This window comes from Eptesicus fuscus, chromosome 25, assembly GCF_027574615.1.
Source record: "Eptesicus fuscus isolate TK198812 chromosome 25, DD_ASM_mEF_20220401, whole genome shotgun sequence".
Taxonomy (NCBI): domain Eukaryota; kingdom Metazoa; phylum Chordata; class Mammalia; order Chiroptera; family Vespertilionidae; genus Eptesicus; species Eptesicus fuscus.
In genome coordinates this window covers 3,938,699-3,956,526 of record NC_072497.1, presented here as the reverse complement: position 1 = coordinate 3,956,526, position 17,828 = coordinate 3,938,699, and the positions used below count along the sequence as shown (strand labels likewise).

General features: G+C 48.0%; 1 protein-coding gene across 1 annotated transcript; it reads left to right on the top strand.

Moving 5' to 3' along the window:
• The first annotated feature begins 110 nt into the window (after window positions 1-110).
• On the top strand, window positions 111-10,192 carry LOC129148326 (zinc finger protein 271-like). The gene is given in 4 exon segments (XM_054713178.1): window positions 111-608; window positions 648-800; window positions 9,555-9,714; window positions 9,716-10,192. Coding segments are annotated over 4 exon segments (1,257 nt in total). The 5' UTR covers window positions 111-141.
• The last annotated feature ends 7,636 nt before the right edge of the window (window positions 10,193-17,828 follow it).

The following is a 17,828-nucleotide window of genomic DNA, read 5'->3' as shown; positions in this document are numbered from 1 at the left end:
AGTGGAAAATGTGAAATGTCCCAGTGGGTTGAATGTGAAAGAGCTGCCAGCCAGAAACTGAAAGTTGCTTCTCAGAAAGGTCTCTGCTCTGGAGATATGATTTCTGAGTCTAATAAATGTGGGAAAGTGTTTGGTCGAATCATGGACTACCCTCAACATGGAAGAGTTCACACTAGAGAAAAGTCCTGTGAGTGTACTGATTGTGGGAAAGTCTTCAGTAAAAGCACTGAGCGCATTAAACACAGCAGAGTTCACATTAGAAAAAAGCGGTATAAGTGCAGTGATTGTGAGAAGTCCTTCCATTACAAATCTGACTTCACTAGACACCGCAGAGTTCACACTGGAGAAAAGCCATATGGGTGTAGCGAATGTGGGAAGCATTTCAGCCAAAGGACTGACCTGACTACACACCACAGAGTTCACACCGGAGAAAAGCCATATGCGTGCAGTGAGTGTGGGAAGCATTTCAGTCAAAAGACTGACCTCACCAAACACCACAGAGTTCACACTGGAGAAAAGCCATACGAGTGTAGTAATTGTGGGAAATCCTTTAGCAAAAGCTATAGCCTCAGCCGACACAGGAGGGCTCACACTGCTAAATGTAGTGAGTATAGCGAGTGTGGGAAGTCTCTTGGCTACAAACATAGACACCTGAGAGTTCACACTGGAGAACAGTCGTATGGGTGTCGCGAATGTGGGAAGCACTTCAGTCGAAGGGCTGAGCTCATTATACACCACAGAGTTCACACTGGAGAGAAGCCATATGAGTGCGGTGAATGTGGGAAGTCCTTTCGTCAAAGGTCTAGCCTCACCGTACACCACAAGAGAGTTCACACCAGAGAAAAGCCGTAAACGTGCCGGGAATGTTTCCTTTTTCTCACTTGGAATAAGAACACTTAAGGAGACTCTATGGGACCCATTTACATGAATGTAAACCCCTTTTATGGGAACATACACTCTGCTGGATTCCTTATAAATTTCATGTACAAGTGAGACTTGAAGGAGCTGCATTGCACTTGCTAACATGCCCAGACCTACGACCCAAATGAGGTCACTGTGAGTGTTCGTCGCTGAAGAGATTTCACCTCTAACACCTGACTCACCTGAGGAGTGTGCATCGGTCACCGCCCCTGGGTGCTCAGGGGAATGTATTCCGTGTTCTCACTTCTGCTGGAAGTCATTATGGTTCCTCCACGCTCTTGGCAGTATCTTCATTCATTTCTCTGTGACTAGAAAATGGACCTGACCCAGGATTCATCCAGAGCACCCCTTCTCAGCTAAGAAGTGCCACCTCTTTCAGGGACATAGTGGTACTCACATTATGCTTTGATAAATTTGGGGGGATTCTTATTCACCAACCTGCAAACCCCTTGCTCTCCTCTGCTCTGGTTTATGATCTTTTGTTCAGGTGTTTTTTACATTTGTACTTTAATTTTGGTTTTATTCACTGCGACAGATGATTTGCAAACACAAATGTGATCTTTCAGAATATAGAGATGAATATTGTGTTTATCTCAAAATTTCTGTGGTTTGGAAGGGACAGCATAATGGCAGGAAATCACTTTCTGTCCAATATTGGCTTATTATTTATTGTAGCCCATGGGCTTGAAAGACCACATGACTTTGTGCATTTAAGTTACTCACCAGGCAAGAAGTCAAAGCTAGAGTTAGGATAATCCTATAATCTGTCCCAGGATGTGTCTTTTGTAAGCAGTCAGCATTCCTGTTGATTTTGATGGCAATAGTTTTTTTTTTTTAATATATATATTTATTGATTTCAGAGAGAAAGGGAGAGAGAGAGAGAAATACCAATGATGAGTGGGAATCATTGGTCGGCTGCCTCCTGCACGCCCCGCTCTGGGGATGGAGCCCACAACCTGGGCATGTGCCCTAACCGGGAATTGAACTGTGACCTTATTCATAGGTCCATGCTTAACCACTGAGCCACACCAGCTGGGCTCATGACAGTAGTCTTTACTGCTGGCCAATATTTGCTGCCACTGAGGCAGGGCTGGTCCTCCCAAGAAATGAAGAGAGGGATGGTTGTGTCTATATACCGTTGCCATCTTAATTTTCTTTTTCTTTTTTTTAAATATATTTTATTGATTTTTCACAGAGAGGAAGGTAGAGGGATAGAGAGCTAGAAACATCGATGAGAGAGAAACATCGATCAGCTGCCTCCTGCACACCCCCTACTGGGGACGTGCCCGCAACCAAGGTACATGCCCTTGACTGGAATCGAACCTGGGACCCTTCAGTCCGCAGGCCAACGCTCTATCCACTGAGCCAAACCGGTTTCAGCAGCCATCTTAATTTTCTAACAACAGAGGGATATCTAGGATTTATACGGAACCACGTTGCAAGGCTCACGTATATGTACAAATGACGAGCAAGGGGATGGTCGTTTCTAATGTGCAGTATTGGTGAGGTTGAACATACAGATAAAGCTAAGAATCCATCACAGGTGAAGTGGGCTTCTCTGTTACCCACATCCATGTTGGGGAAAAAGTAGGCTTACTGTTGTGAGCGTGCCAAACACACAGTTAATTCTCTTTTTCAAGTTACTATTTTATATCTTTTAAAATGTATTTTTATTACATTTTGAAAGGAATGGGGGCGAGAGAGAAACAGCAATCATCTGCCTCATGCACGACCACTCCTGGGGATTCAGGACGGCGTGTGCCCTGCCCTGGAATCAAACCAGTGGCTTTCAGTGCACGTGATCATGCCCAGCAAGATGAGGCACAAATGGCCAATGGGAGTTTATATTTGTGTTGTTATTAATTATTATTTCCCATACCAACAATTGTAAACCTACTTTTACCACACCCTGTATTTTCCTCCAGTCCTTTTGTAAGCGTTCTGCCTCCCAGCCCTCCATGCAGGCATTGATTTACCTTCCTTTACAATAGAGTAGTACATATTTTTCAAAATTGTATTGGCACTATAAGGTGAATTCTCTTTAAGAAACACTGGCTTCCTTCATGCTACGCAGATATTTTGAGATTCAGCACTAATGTTTATGTAAATGGTTAATTTTTTATTTCTAGGAAATACTGTATTCTATGGATAACCACTTGAACTATTGAGCTGTCTATGGTTTCAGTTATTTCTACATTTGGGGTTTTCTGAATAAACCAGCTGGGACTATTGTGTTCAGTTCTTCCTACAAGTACATGTCTTACTTATCAAACTGTTCCTAGAGACCAACTCTTCATGGAAAATCCATTATCGGGTCCTCCCTCCCCATGCAGGGAGTCTGAATCTGCTTGCAATAAATTCACCACACTTTGGCTGAAATCTTCTGGTCTGTGATTTCATTCTTCGGCTGGGTGAGACAAGACCACGGGAACAATCTTCTGCTAACCTTCCCATTACAAACTGGGGTAGGAATTCCAACTGTGAGGCCTCAAGCAAGAGGCAGTGCACCTAATGATGGCTGGGTTTAGCCCATGAAAGCCAGCGAGGAGGCATATTATCCAGGTGCTCACGGTTAGGGCAGGACATCCTGTGTTTTCACCTGGTGGTCAAGTTGACCTCTTTGCTTTGTTCCTAGCGACAGAGACATCAGAGCACCAGGCCTCCCTTAGGTCCAGGCTTCGGAGGCAGCTTCATCCCGTGGAGTGGTGTGTCTGAGGCTTGTTGAGCAGAGACGGGTGTGGAACGGGTCCTCTCTGCCTCCCAGACTCCTCTGTGCTTCCTGAGATTGGCTCAGCCTCACCGGGTTAGACCTCCAGCCTGGGGTGTGAATGCCTCTCAGGTCCGGTAGCCCAAGTCACAGCTTCCAGAACAGAGAGTTGATCGCGGATGACAAGGCATGATGGGGGGAAGAGGGCAACCGGTGGCAATGCTACCTTGTAAGGGCGTGGTTGTGTGTCTGAATCAGGAGGACTCAGGAATTCAGACCCTGTTTTGTGTCTAAAGGAAACCGAGACGATGAGGAGATGTCTCCCATTTTCGCCTGTGCATATATTCTTTGGGGGATCTCTCCCAGTCCTCCCCACACCCCTCTCCTGGGAGGTCTGCCCATCTGTTCCAGTTAACCAGGCCTCTGGCCCCACCTGGTCCTTCCCCAGGGCCACTTGCTGAAACACATCACCATTATTGACGAATTTCATTGGCTGGGAAGCTAGCCCTCCTCTTGGCCTTGGAGAAAACTACATTACCCAGAAAGCAATGCGTGCACCTGGGCAGAACTAAGAGGCACTTTTGGAGTGAGAAAACTACATTACCCAGAAAGCAATGCGTGCACCTGGGCAGAGCTAAGAGGCACTTTTGGAGTGAGAAAACTACATTACCCAGAAAGCAATGCGTGCACCTGGGCAGAGCTAAGAGGCACTTTTGGAGTGAGAAAACTACATTACCCAGAAAGCAATGCGTGCACCTGGACGGAGCTAAAAGACACCTTTGGAGTTTGTTCATCCGGTTAGGGCGGGACTTCCGCCTTCCTCCTCCCGGCGGGCATTTTGAACTCTTCAGTTTCTTCCAGGACTCACAGGCTTCAGCCCACTCGTGGTGAGTAGGAGGAGGCCTGGGAGGCAGCGTCCTTGCGGTGCAGGGTGTGTCTGAGGCTTGTTGAGCGCCGTCAGGCCGGGATGGGGGCCTCCGCGCCTCCCAGACGCCTCTCTGCTCACAGCGTTCCCGCAGCCTGACCCCATTGAACCCTCCAGCCTGGGGGACCCGCGCCTCTCAGGTCCTGCAGCCCAGGAGGCCGCACCCAGAACAGTGAGTCGCTCCGGGGTGACACAGGGTGTAAAGGGGGGAAGAGGGCCACAGGCTGCAGTGCCACTTGGTAAGGACTCGGGGGTGGGGCTGAGCCTGGAGGCTTAGGAACAACCAGGCCTGTTGTTTGGAATCTAAAGGCAACAGGTGTGGATTTTGCACGAGGAGATTTACTTCGATTCTCAGAACGCTGGGACCATAGATGGTTGTGAAAAAAGAGGGACATTTTCTGATGTAGGGTTCTAACTTTCCCTAACATTGCTCAGAGGAAGAACAGACTAGAAGACAGAGGACAGCATTGCAGACAGGAAGGGGAAGTCCTGTAAATGACAAGGGAACTGGCAGGAGTGAGCACTGAGGGCTGAGCCCCGAGATCACACAGGCATCTGGAGGGCACCTGGCCTCCGGGCTGGGCAAGGGCACTGAGCAGCCTGAGCCCAGAGAGCCTGGTGGTTGCCAGGCTCCCAACAGACCATTTTCTTTCTAATGCGGAATCGATCAGGTGTGCGGGTTTGTGGAGCTTATTTCAGGGCCTCGCACACCTGCGGCCTCTGATAGCGTGGCGTGCTGGGCCTACCCAGCTGCTCTGATAGCTATTGGACCTGGGCACTTGGAACAGACACTAGGCCCAGACTCCTAAGGGCAGGGCTAGGGATTCTTGAAGTGGACCTTTATTCTGTCAACCAGTGTAATGAGTGGGGGGTCCTCCAGGGCATAGGTTCCGGAATGTGCCAAGGCTTGGAGTGAAGGGTGAGCTGATTCAGGAACTGAGAGGTATGTTTTGGGCAGGGGTCCTCAAACTTTTTAAACAGGGGGCCAGTTCACTGTCCCTCAGACCGATGGAGGGCTGGGCTATAGTTAAAAAAAAAAAACTATGAACAAATTCCTATGCACACTGCACATATCTTATTTTGAAGTGAAAAAACAAAACGGCAAAAACACCCGCATGTGGCCCGCGGGCCGTAGTTTGAGGACGCCTGGTTTTGGGGATATATCTATATCTATATATCTATCTATATAGATATATCTATATCTATCTATATATATATATAGATAGATATAGATAGATATAGATATATATAGATAGATATAGATATATATTTAGATGTAGAAAGGAAGGGAGAGAGACAGAGAGGAGAGAAAGAGAGAGAGGGAAACGGTGATGAGCAAAAAAGAAGGATCAGTTGCCACCTGCACAAACCGTACTGTGAGTCCCGCCCACAACCTAGTCATGTGACCTCACTAGTGCTCAACCATGTCAGACATCAGCCAGGAATGTAGATCACTTTAGTTCAGGGAATCAAGGTCAGGATGGGACAGTGGGAGCCTGAGTGCTAGCTTTCCTGCTGGGGCCACTGCTTGTGGGAGGTGGGTCACAGCACAGCCTAGTGACGGAGTTCTCCTGTAGCGTATCGGGGAGAGAGAGGTTTTGCAGTGGCCAAGGTCTTTAAAAGATGAGAATACCTGAGATGAATTGGAGGCTGAAGAGTAATTCAAACAAGATGAGATCGGGTTGGTACATATTTATTTCTCTAAACCCTCACCAGGATTTTGTTGTGACCCTTCCTGTGGCCTGGCTGGGGGAGTAACAGTCAGTCTTGTGGATTAGCTTTAGCGGCTTGAATGGTCATCTCTGAGACTCACAAGGCATGGGCCAGCGCAGCTGGGACGTGAGTAACAGTTAAGTGGAGAGATGTTGGCTGTGACTGGTGATGACTGGTGAAAGGACATCGAGTGCAGCATCAGGGGAGGTGGGCTCTGAGTATCTGAGATCTGACTGTGGTTCTTCATAGGTTAGATTTAAGGGAAAAACAGTCCTGGAGAGAGGCCTTCAGAGCAGGACTCCAGGCTGCCTCTGTGAGTGTGGACTGTCAGAGTCTGGGCAGTACTTGATCCTGTTGGAATTTGACAAGCATTCTCTGGACCACACATGCTGAGTAATGAGTAAGAGGGTGAGGAGAGGATCACAGGGGGCGGGACTGTAGCAGTGCAGGTGTGAGAGAGGTGCGGCAGGAAGAGTGATGAGCACTTGGAGAGGGAGTGTGACTTCATGGCCAGAGCACCATGACTTTGACATAAGAGTGAAAGAAGGGAGAGTCCATTTCTGGTGGAGTCTGGATGATAAAATAAGGGTGATTTTTGGATAATGCCTGGGAAGGGTGATGTTTTGGTGCTACCTGCCATGTTCAGGGCTTGGATGACCTTTATGTACCCACCTGCCTTTTGTAGTTGGGGGTGACACAGTGATGGTTAAGAATGAGATATTATACATCAGTGTTCCCCAGGCTTGAAATTCTCCATGGGCATGGGTAAGGGAGAAGGGTAAGAGAGAAATGGATTATGGAGATGGTTATCTATAAGTTGTGTCTCCGGGAATGAAGCGGTGTGAGAGAAGTGTTGTTCAAAGAACTATGTGCAGCAGGTAGTGCAAAGCTATGACTCAGCACCCTGGGATTGTGGTTGTAAGGGTGAAGTTTGATGCAATGTATTTGGTGTCTTTGAGGAACAATCTGAGGGACTACACAGGTATTGCCTGATAAGACCAGTATCAAATCACTCACACTCCCTGTATGGCCGACATCTCTTCCTACCCTATGTTCTTGACACCCACTCTACTGTCAAGAGGAAGTGTGGCGTACATGTGAATCCCAGAGCTCAGTTATCTTCTCTCTGCTCAACTGCCTTTATTGTGGGAAGACAAAATAGCAGTAGAAATATAACATGACAATGACTTTCTCTGGTATCTTCTCTGGTGTGGAGTGGAGAGAGCAGATTGATGTGGAGGGTGGGGACTATGACAGAGTTGGACCCTTAGGAGTGAATCTGATCATGGGCTGTACTGTCCCCATATGACAGGATATGAACTTTGAGGACGTGGCCATTGCCTTCTCTCAGGAGGAGTGGGGGCTCCTTGATGAGGCTCAGAGACGTCTGTACTGCGATGTGATGCTGGAAGTGTTTGCACTTGTATCATCTGTAGGTAAGACCTTCACGTTGTCCCAGTGTCCTGAGGTGATGACCTCTCTTCCTTTATGGCTGAGCCGTAGCTTTCTCTCTCCCACAGCCAGGACATGGCCTCTGCTAATGTCCCCCACTGTCCTGTCAAATGTGCTGTGGGTGTCAGGGATGAGCAGGATGGGGAGCCCTGAGCAAAGGACTCCACGAACATCCCTAACACCCGTAACCTCAAAAAGTACAGGAAGTGTCAGGGAGTCAGGCGTCTTGCAGTGAGCTTAATGGGTCCCAGCTTTCACTTCCTTTCCATGGGAGGCTGACAGTGTCCACATGCAGGGCTTCAACTTCTGCCCTCTTCCTCTAGGTAAGGGTTCTTTGTGGCAGCCTGTGCCATAGTATGGTCTTTACCTACATGAACCATGGGCTGTTCTTGTAAGGCCTCATTCAAATATTTTTAATAAGTTTTTTCCCTGAATACTATAGCAAGCTGTGTTGCTCAGGCCCAGTGCTGACTGCTCACCTCTTCATCACCTGTTCCTCTGCACTGCTGCCTACGCAGTATTCTTCAACATTGACTTGCACATGTGTTACAAGGTGCACCTACGTGCTAAGTAGTCCATGAAACCAGCCACTCCTTTATTGAATTTTACTTGGAGTAAGACCTAACCAACCTCTTGTACAGCTCACCCCTGTCCCCAGCAGACAAGCCATGCTGAATGCCGTTAGTTGAAGGATTAGCTGGAAATCCATATTCTCATCCATGTGGTGCTTTCCATATTTGTGTCATATTTCTGGCGAGGCCTCCCTGTGTTGCGATCTTCATTAGCCCCCAAAGTCACAAGAGCCTCTTATTAATCCTCCTGCACATCTTATTTTCACACGTATTCATGGAACCAGCGTGTGATGTGTAACACCCTTTTACAATGGGATTTCCCCCGTCACACATTCAACATTCATTTCCCCGCCGTTTCTCACTTTTCAGGTTGTCGGCATAAAATGGATGATGAGGAGGCCTGTTCTGGTCAGAGTGTATCTGTACAAGGAGAGTCACAGGTCAGGGCTTCTAAGACAGGTGAACGTGTAAGCCGTGTTTCTCTTTGTTACGACATATTTTGCACCTGACTGGGTCACCTGCAGCATGCTTTGAGCAAACAGTCTTCATTAGTGACGCATATTGTGGAGACTTCTGTTTCAGTGCAGACCCTCAGCAGCAACAGAGGAATGACTGGAGAGGATCCTTGGAAACAAGCTATGGACAGGGCCTTCTTTTTAAAAAAAATATATTTTATTGATTTTTTTACAGAGAGGAAGGGAGAGGGATAGAGAGCTAGAAACATCGATGAGAGAGAAACATTGATCAGCTGCCTCCTGCACACCCCCCACTGGGGATGTGCCCGCAACCAAGGTACATGCCCTTGACCGGAATCGAACCTGGGACCCTTCAGTCCGCAGGCCGACGCTCTATCCACTGAGCCACACCGGCTTCAGCCAACAGGCCCTTCTTTATGAGCAGATCCAGCTTCTTATCTCCGGTGCCTTTAACCCGCAGGGAGGTCGGGGTAGACTTGCAATACAACTCAGAGCTTCCCCAGCACCAGGCCACTCTCAACACCGAGGAGCTACACTGTGGCAGGGAGGTTTCACAGGGATTTCTTGATGGAAAAAGTCATCAGCAGTGGGGGTGACTGTGAAAACGCCGCCAGCCACAACCTGAAAGTGGTTCAATGTCAGGGGGTGTGTTCTGGAGAGCTGATTTATGAGTGTAAGAAATGTAGGAAAGTGTTTAGACGAAATATAAACCTCATTGGACATAAGAGAGTTCACCCTGGAGAACAGCCGTATGAGTGGAGTGAATGTGAGATGTCCTTTAATCGAAGGCTGGACCTCACTGCACACCTCAGAGTTCACACTGGAGAGAAGCCATATGCGTGGACTGCATGTGGGAAGGCTTTTAGCCAAAAATGTAACCTTATTACACATCTGAGAGTTCACACTGGAGAGAAGCCATATGAGTGTAGTGAATGTGGGAAGTCTTTTATCAAAAAAATCTAACCTTATAATACATCTGAGAGTTCACACAGGAGAGAAGCCATATGAGTGTAGTGAATGTGGGATGTTTTTCAGAGTAAGACCTGCACTCATTAAACACCAGAGAATTCACACTGGAGAGAAGCCATATGAGTGTACTGAATGTGGGATGTTTTTCAGAGTAAGACCTGCACTCATTAAACACCAGAGAATTCACACTGGAGAGAAGCCATATGAGTGTACTGAATGTGGGAAGTCTTTCATCAAAAAATCTAACCTTATTAAACATCTGAGAGTTCACACAGGAGAGAAGCCATATGAGGTTAGACATTGTGGGAAGTCCTTCAGTAATAATTCTGCCCTGTAACAACACAACAGAGTTCACACAGGAGAAAAGCCATATGAGTGCAGAGAATGTGGGAAGTCTTTTAGCCAAAAATCTAGTCTTATTAAACATCTGAGAGTTCACAGTGTAGAGAAGTGTTAAGTGTGCAGGGAATGTTTTATTTTACTCACTTGTAATAGCAACACTGAATTCGACTCTTTTGGACGTATTTTCCTGAATTTAAACCCTTTTAATGGGACATACACTCCGCTAGATTCCTCATGTGTTTCCGGTACAAATGAGTCTTGAAGGAGGTACATTGCACTTGGTAAGATGCCCAGATCCACTACCTGGTAGATCTGTGGCTGAAGAAATTTCACCTCTACCACCTGGCTCCCCTGAAGACTGTGTATCAGTCCCAGCCCCTGCGTGCTCAGGGGAAATGTATTCTGTGTTCTCACTTGTGCCTGAGAACATGATGATTACTCTGGCTCTTGACAGGATCTCCATTCCTCTCTCTCTGACGAGGGAATGCAGCTGCCCCGGGGTTACTGAAGGGCACCCACCCTCAGCTAAGAGGTGCTGCTGCTTTAAGGCACATTGTGGTTCTCACATGACGCTGTGATGAATTGTTTCTAATTCACCACCCTGCGTGCCGCTGGCTGTCCTCTGTTCTGGTTTATGATCCTTTATTTATTTATTTATTTTTATTTTTAAAAATTTCTTTATTAATTAAGGTGTCACATATTTATCCTCATCCCCCCATTCCCATCCCACACCCCTCCCCACGGATGCCCCCACCCCCCTGTTGTCCTTAACCATTGGATAGGCTCGTATGCATGCACCCAAGTCCTTTGGTTGATCTCTCCCCCCTACCCCCACCCTCCACTACCCTCCCTCTGAGGCCCGACAGTCCGATCGATGCCTCCTTGTTTCTGGGTCTGTTCTTGTTCATCAGTCCATGTTGTTCATCATTTCCCCTAGATGAGTGAGATCATGTGTCACTAGAGATATACTTATAAGAACTGAATGTGAGACGAGCAATAATAGTTATGCTGACAGGCAAATGAATCAGTCTGTAGTGAGTTTCTTTCTGGACCAACAGTTCTTTTGAGACCCAATTTCAATGTCCACCAGTTCCTTATGTGTACATGTCAGCACTGACTTTTCAGTTCTGGATGGTGGACAAATGGTGGTAACGGAGGGCCGACTCCCTCTGGTTTGGTCTCGCCCGGACCCAGGGGTGCGGCCTCACCCGGACCTGGGACCCAGCAAGGTTTATGATCCTTTTAATAACGTTTTTTTTTTCTTCATTTGTATCTTTAATCTTTTTGGTTATATTCACTTCCAGGGGATATTTTCAAGCACAGTTGTGATCTATTGTCATGTAGCGTTAAGAGATACTGAGTGGACCCCAACCTTTCGGTGCTTTAGGACGGACAGCATCGTGCCAGAAAATCATTCCCTGACCAGTGTTGGTTACAGTGCATTGCTGCCCAAGCCTTGAAATAAAGACGGTGACTTTGTGGTTGTAATCTGCAGCTTTGATCCCGGCCCCTAGGGGGCTATGGAGGAGGCATCTAATTTTTTTTCTTTTCTCTCAATCTCTCTCTTTCTCTCCCCCTTCCCTTGCACTCTGTCTAAAGATCAGTGGGAAAAGATCCTCAGATGGGGATTACCAAAAAAACCCCCAAGCATTCACCCAGTGCCCTGAGCTGGGGCCTCTGCCTGCTCAGCTTCCCTTTGCTCACTCTGCCCTGCCTTTTCCCGGGCTGTTCCCACTGCAGTGGGCACGCTGTCTCCTTCCCAGGGTTTGGCAGGGAGGAGGCCCATGTAAGGCCCTGAGGGGAATTTGGGTTCTGTGTCTGCCTGCGATGTGCTGGCCAGGGCTCCGCTGTCTCCATCCAGAGTCTCTCTCCAGCCTGCTCTTCCCCCAGGCACCTGGCCTGCTGCAAATGAACCTACTTCTGTATCTGGGAGAAGCCCCCTGATGCTCTGGGCCCCCCGATCAGTTCATCTGTAGACAATCCTGCCTCCCGCCACCCCACTCACACCTCTGAGGCCCACTGGTGTTTGAGTCTCTCTCTCTCTCTCTCTTTTTTTTTTTTTTTCCATTTTAGGGATTATTTTACACTTCATTTTTTTTTTAAATAAAGCCTTCCTCTCCCCTACCCCCTCACCCAGCCAGTCCTGGAGGTAGTGTGGATTCTCTAGGAGATGGTGCTGTGTATTTTCAGTGGTGAGAACATTCCGCAATACAAGCATTTCCAGAAGGAGAGGCTTGGTCTCAATGTAATTCCACATTCAGAGGATGATGAGCTGTGGTTGGGGTGCCCCCTCCCTAAGTATTTCCTGTGCATACAAGACCTGAAGTGAGGGGATAGTTCCTGGATTCTGGGGGATAGTGTGATGCTGGGGTGGGTGACTGAGGGGGCAGAGAGGTTGAATGCCTGTTACCGTGTTTTTGCCAGCTCATGGGCCAGGTTCCTGGAGTGGGTGGGCTGAGGGAAGGCTGTAGGGATGAGGACTTGAATGAGGCTGGTTGGAGGGGCAGCAGCCATGGGTGGGCATAAGGGACACATATAAAGACCGAGGCTGTGGATACTGTTGAGCCCACCTGTTTCAGACGCCCCAAATACAGAGTCCCCTGTCCTTGGGAACTGGCATTCTAGTGGAGGACAGTCCGCAGAGAATGGCCCAGGATACCTGTGACAGGTGACAGCAGCGATGGGGGAAGGAGAAACCAGCGTTGGTCAGTGGGGTCTTCACTGAGGAAGTCTGGGAAGGGGGGGCAGGCTCCAGGTCAGAGCCTGCAGGGAGCATGCCCTGTGCATTTGCGAGCTGTAGGGAGGCGCTCTGGCTGGTTTTAACAGCAAGGATCAGAAAGTGATGAAAAATAAAAATGACATAAATGGTGGCCGAACAGGCAGAGGTCTTGTGCATCTCGTCCTGAGCCAGACTGGAAATACCGCTCAATCGAAGAACCTCCGAATGGTATTAACAAACCTCATGCAGCCGAGGAGACAGCTGACAGCAGGGAAGGGCAGGGGCCGCCTGGAGAACGGCCAGAACGGGGAAGTGGGCTTGAGAGGGACAGCCAGCCGGGGCCAAGAGGGTGAGGGGAAAGCTGTGTTGCTCCAAAGCTGCGTCCCTTCACGACGTGGGTAACATCCAACCGGGTCATGGCAGAGCCACAGGGCAGCTGCTGCGGGGGAAGCTGGACCAAAGCCCCGAAGGCTGCCCGGGAAAGGGGCCCAGACAGCGCGGTGCTGGGGAGAGACAGACGAGCACTTTCATTGCTGTGGTTTGGTTGTGTCTTTGCTTTTGTTCTCTAAGCCCAGAGCACAGGGCTTTTCTGTTGCAAACACGCACCCGGGGCTGGGAGGGAGGCACAGACTTGAGGTGCCTGAGGACAGGCTGACGAGCAGAGCAGGGCGGGGGACATGGCCACGAGTCCTGCATTGGGACATATTTTAAAAATTTTAATTATTTTTTCAATGATCACATAAGTCTCCGCTCTCCTTCCCCCCGTTGACATCTCCCTGGCTGCTCCTGCCCCCCAGCGCATACCCCCACCCCCTTGCTGTCTATGTCCACTGGTTATGCTCACATGAAAGCATACAAGTCCTCCAGCTGATCTTTTACCCCCTCCCCTCCCTGCCTGCCCTCTTAGTTGGGACGGTCTGTTCGATGCTTCTATGATGCTGGCGTATTTTTGTGCATCAGCTTATGTTGTTCATTATATTCCACAAATGAGTGGGATCATGTGATATTTATCTTTCTCTGGCATCCTTATTTCCCCATAGCATAATGCTCTCCAGGTCCATCCGTGCTGTTGCAAATGGTAAGAGTTCCTTCTTTTTTACAGCAGCGTAGTATTCCATTGTGTAGATCAGGCGTCCTCAAACTACGGCCCGCGGGCCACATGTGGGTGTTTGTGCCGTGTTTTTTTTTTTTTAATTACTTTATTGATTAAGGTATCACATATTTGTCATCACCCCCCCCCCCCATTCCCATCCCAAACCCCCCCACACGCATGCCCCCCTCCCCCTGTTGTCCGTGATCACTGGTTAGGCTCATATGCAAGCACACAAGTCCTTTGGTTGATCTGTCTCCCTTGTCCCCACCCTCCCCTACCTTCCCTCTGAGGTCTGACAGTCTGATCGATGCTGTTCTTGTTCTTCAGTCTATGTTGTTCATCTTTTCCCCTAGATGAGTGAGCTCATGTGATACTAGGAACACACTTATAGGAACCGAAAATGAGACAAGCAATAATGGTGATGCTGAGAGGCAAACGAATCAGTCTGTAGTGAGTTTCTTTCTGGGCCACGTTTTGTTTTTTTAATTCAAAATAAGATATGTGCAGTGTGCATAGGAATTTGTTCATAGTGTTTTTTTTTTAAACTATAGTCTGGCCCTCCAACGGTCTGAGGGAAAGTGAACTGGCCCCCTGTTTAAAAAGTTTGAGGACCCCTGGTTTAAAAAAATATATTTTATTGATTTTTTACAGAGAGGAAAGGGAGAGGGATAGAGAGTTAGAAACATCGATGAGAGAGAAACATTGATCAGCTGCCTCCTGCACGCCCCCCACTGGGTATGTGCCCGCAACAAAGGCACATGCCCTTGACCGGAATCGAACCTGGGACCCTTGAGTCCACAGGCCGACGCTCTACCCACTGAGCCACACCGGTCAGGGCGTACCACAGTTTTTTAATGCACTCATCTGCTGATGGGCACTTAGGCTGTTTCCACATCATAGCGATTGTAACCACGATTGTGCTGCTATGAACATAGGGGTGCATATATCCTTTCTGATTAGTGTTTCTGATTTCTTGGGAAATATTTTGCTAGAACTGTGGCATTCTCAGCTTCCAAACCTAAGTGGCCATTTCTCCCCAGAAGAAGAGCTGGCCCCTCTTAGTGGGCTCAGGGCAGGAGATACTTCCTGCCACACCCTGCATTTTGAGTTTTACCGAGGAAGCAAAGGCAGAGGCCAAGCTTCTGGGTCTGAATAGCCCCCAAGAGGCCTCAGTGACTGGATTGGAGGAGGGTCTGGTCACCCTGCTATTCGGGGAATCAGACTGATAAAAACTCCAGGTTGCCAGCCAACCCCATTGGTCTCCACACAAGGATCTCTGACCAGCCAAGGCCAGAGTAATATTGTGGGGCACACGTGGAGGATCAGCTCTGGGTGAGGAAAAAACACCCATCTTATTCCCTGAAAGAAAATCAGCACCATCCCCACCTAAAGCCCTGCCAGAAACACATGCTTGAGTCATTCAGACTGACGGCCAGCGGACAGGCCAAGAGGGCCGATTGGCCCTGCCTGCTTGCAGCCATGGCCTGTGCAGACGGACACACGCAGACCTGTGGTTTGCGTGGACTTCAAGCAGGGAGCTAACAGCCAAAGACTGACTGACAGGGCCAGCACCTCAGTACCTATGACGAAGCCCCAAATTAGCAGACAGAACGCAAGAGTGGGGTCTTACACCAGCAGCCATGGGGCACCAAAACTCAGCTGAAGTGCATGACACTTCATATTTTTATCTCTATTAATTTAAAATTTTTATGAATGTTTTTAATTTTATCTCCTTTTTTTTTTGCTTTCTCTTTCTCACTCCTCTTATTCCTGTTTGCAGCTCTTTTACCCATTTTACTTTTCTTATTTCGTTTCTTTTCCCCCCTTTTTACAAATGGATCTCCTTTCTCTGCTTTATTAATGTGTTATTATTCTAGTGTCTGTTGCTTTATTCACATATCTATTCCTCTTCCTGATCCTACTTCATTTCCCCTTCTCTTTACTTTGCTTTTTATTTTCTTTCTCTCTTGTCTTGCTCTTTTCTTCTCCTAATTTTTAACTTGGTTCATTTCTTAAATTTAGGCCTTTCTGCTGTCTCCTCTACTCTCCTTTGCAAAAAATATTTATTTCATTTTTAAATTTTCTTTTTGCCTTCTCATTTCTTTTCTCCATCCTCTGTTGTAAACTGTGGTCCTTCCCCTAGTTATCCAATTGCTTAACTTAATTTTCTTAATTTAAGCTCAGCATATATAGACTCTGCCACCCCCATTTTTTATCGGGAGTCTGACTTATGTTTACCTTTTTTGGGGACACTCCATGTTTATGTTCTATAGGGAGTCATTCATGTTTATTGGTAGTTTGACCTCTGTGTACCTTTCGTGGGGGACACTCCATGTTTATGTTCTAGTAGAGGCCCGTTGCACGAAGAGATTCGTGCAATAGACCTTCCTTCCCTTGTCTTCCAGCACAGGTGTTCCTCCGGCACCAGGGACCCAGGCCTTCTCTCTGGCCAGAGTCTGCCATCTTCGTCTTCGCTGCACACTCTGGAATTTGCAGTCTTGTCTTCGCTGCGGCACTCTGCTCCTGTAGATCCCATCGCGCCCTGCCCTCCCTCTCATCGCAGGCATCATGCTCCACCTGGCCACTCCGCACTTGAAGCAGTTGGACAGCCACCATCTTTGGCCTTCTAATTTGCATACTCTCTCTGATTGGCTGTGGGCATAGGAGAGGTACAGTCAATTTACATATTTGTCTATTACATAAGATAGGGAGTCATTCATGTTTATGGGGAGTCTGACCTCTGTGTACTTTTCTTGGGGGACACTCCATGTTTATGTTCTATAGGGAGTCACTCATGTTTATTGGTAGTCTGACCTCTGTGTACCTTTCGTGGAGGACACTCCATGTTTATGTTCTATAGGGAGTCACTCCTGTTTATTGGGAGTCTGACCTCTGTGTACCTTTCGTGGGGGACACTCCATGTTTATGTTCTATAGGGAGTCACTCATGTTTACGGGGAGTCTGACCTCTGACTACCTTTCGTCGGGGAAACTCTACGTTTAGGTTCCATAGGGAGTCACTCATGTTTATGGGGAGTCTGACCTCTGAGTACCTTTCGAGGGGACACTCCATGTTTAGGTTCTATAGGGAGTCACTCATGTTTATGGGGAGTCTGACCTCTGTGTACCTATCGTGAGGGACACTCCATGTTTAATTCTATAGGGAGTCACTCATGTTTATTGGGAGTCTGACCTCTGTGTACCTTTTGAGGGGACACTCCATGTTTAGGTTCTATAGGGAGTCACTCATGTTTATGGGAGTCTGACCTCTGTGTACCTTTCGAGAGTGACACTCCATGTTTAGGTTCCATGGGGAGTCACTCACGTTTATGGGGAGTCTGACCTCTGTGTACCTTTCGAGAGGGACACTCCATGTTTAGGTTCAATAGGGCGTCACTCCTGTTTATGGGGTGTCTGACCTCTGTGTACCTTTCGAGAGGGACACTCCATGTTTAGGTTCTATAGGGAGTCACTCATGTTTATGGGGAGTCTGACCTCTGTGTACCTTTCGAGAGTGACACTCCATGTTTAGGTTCTTTAGGGAGTCACTCATGTTTATGGGGAGTCTGACCTCTGTGTACCTTTCGAGGGGACACTCCATGTTTAGGTTCTATAGGGAGTCACTCATGTTTACGGGGAGTCTGACCTCTGAGTACCTTTCGTGAGGGACACTCCATGTTAGATTCTATAGGGAGTCACTCATGTTTATGGGGAGTCTGACCTCTTTGTACCTTTCGAGGGGACACTCCATGTTTAGGTTCTATAGGGAGTCACTCATGTTTATGGGGAGTCTGACCTCTGTGTACCTTTCGAGAGGGACACTCCATGTTTAGGTTCTGTAGGGAGTCACTCATGTTTATGGGGAGTCTGACCTCTGAGTACCTTTCGAGGGGACACTCCATGTTTAGGTTCTATAGGGAGTCACTCATGTTTATGGGGA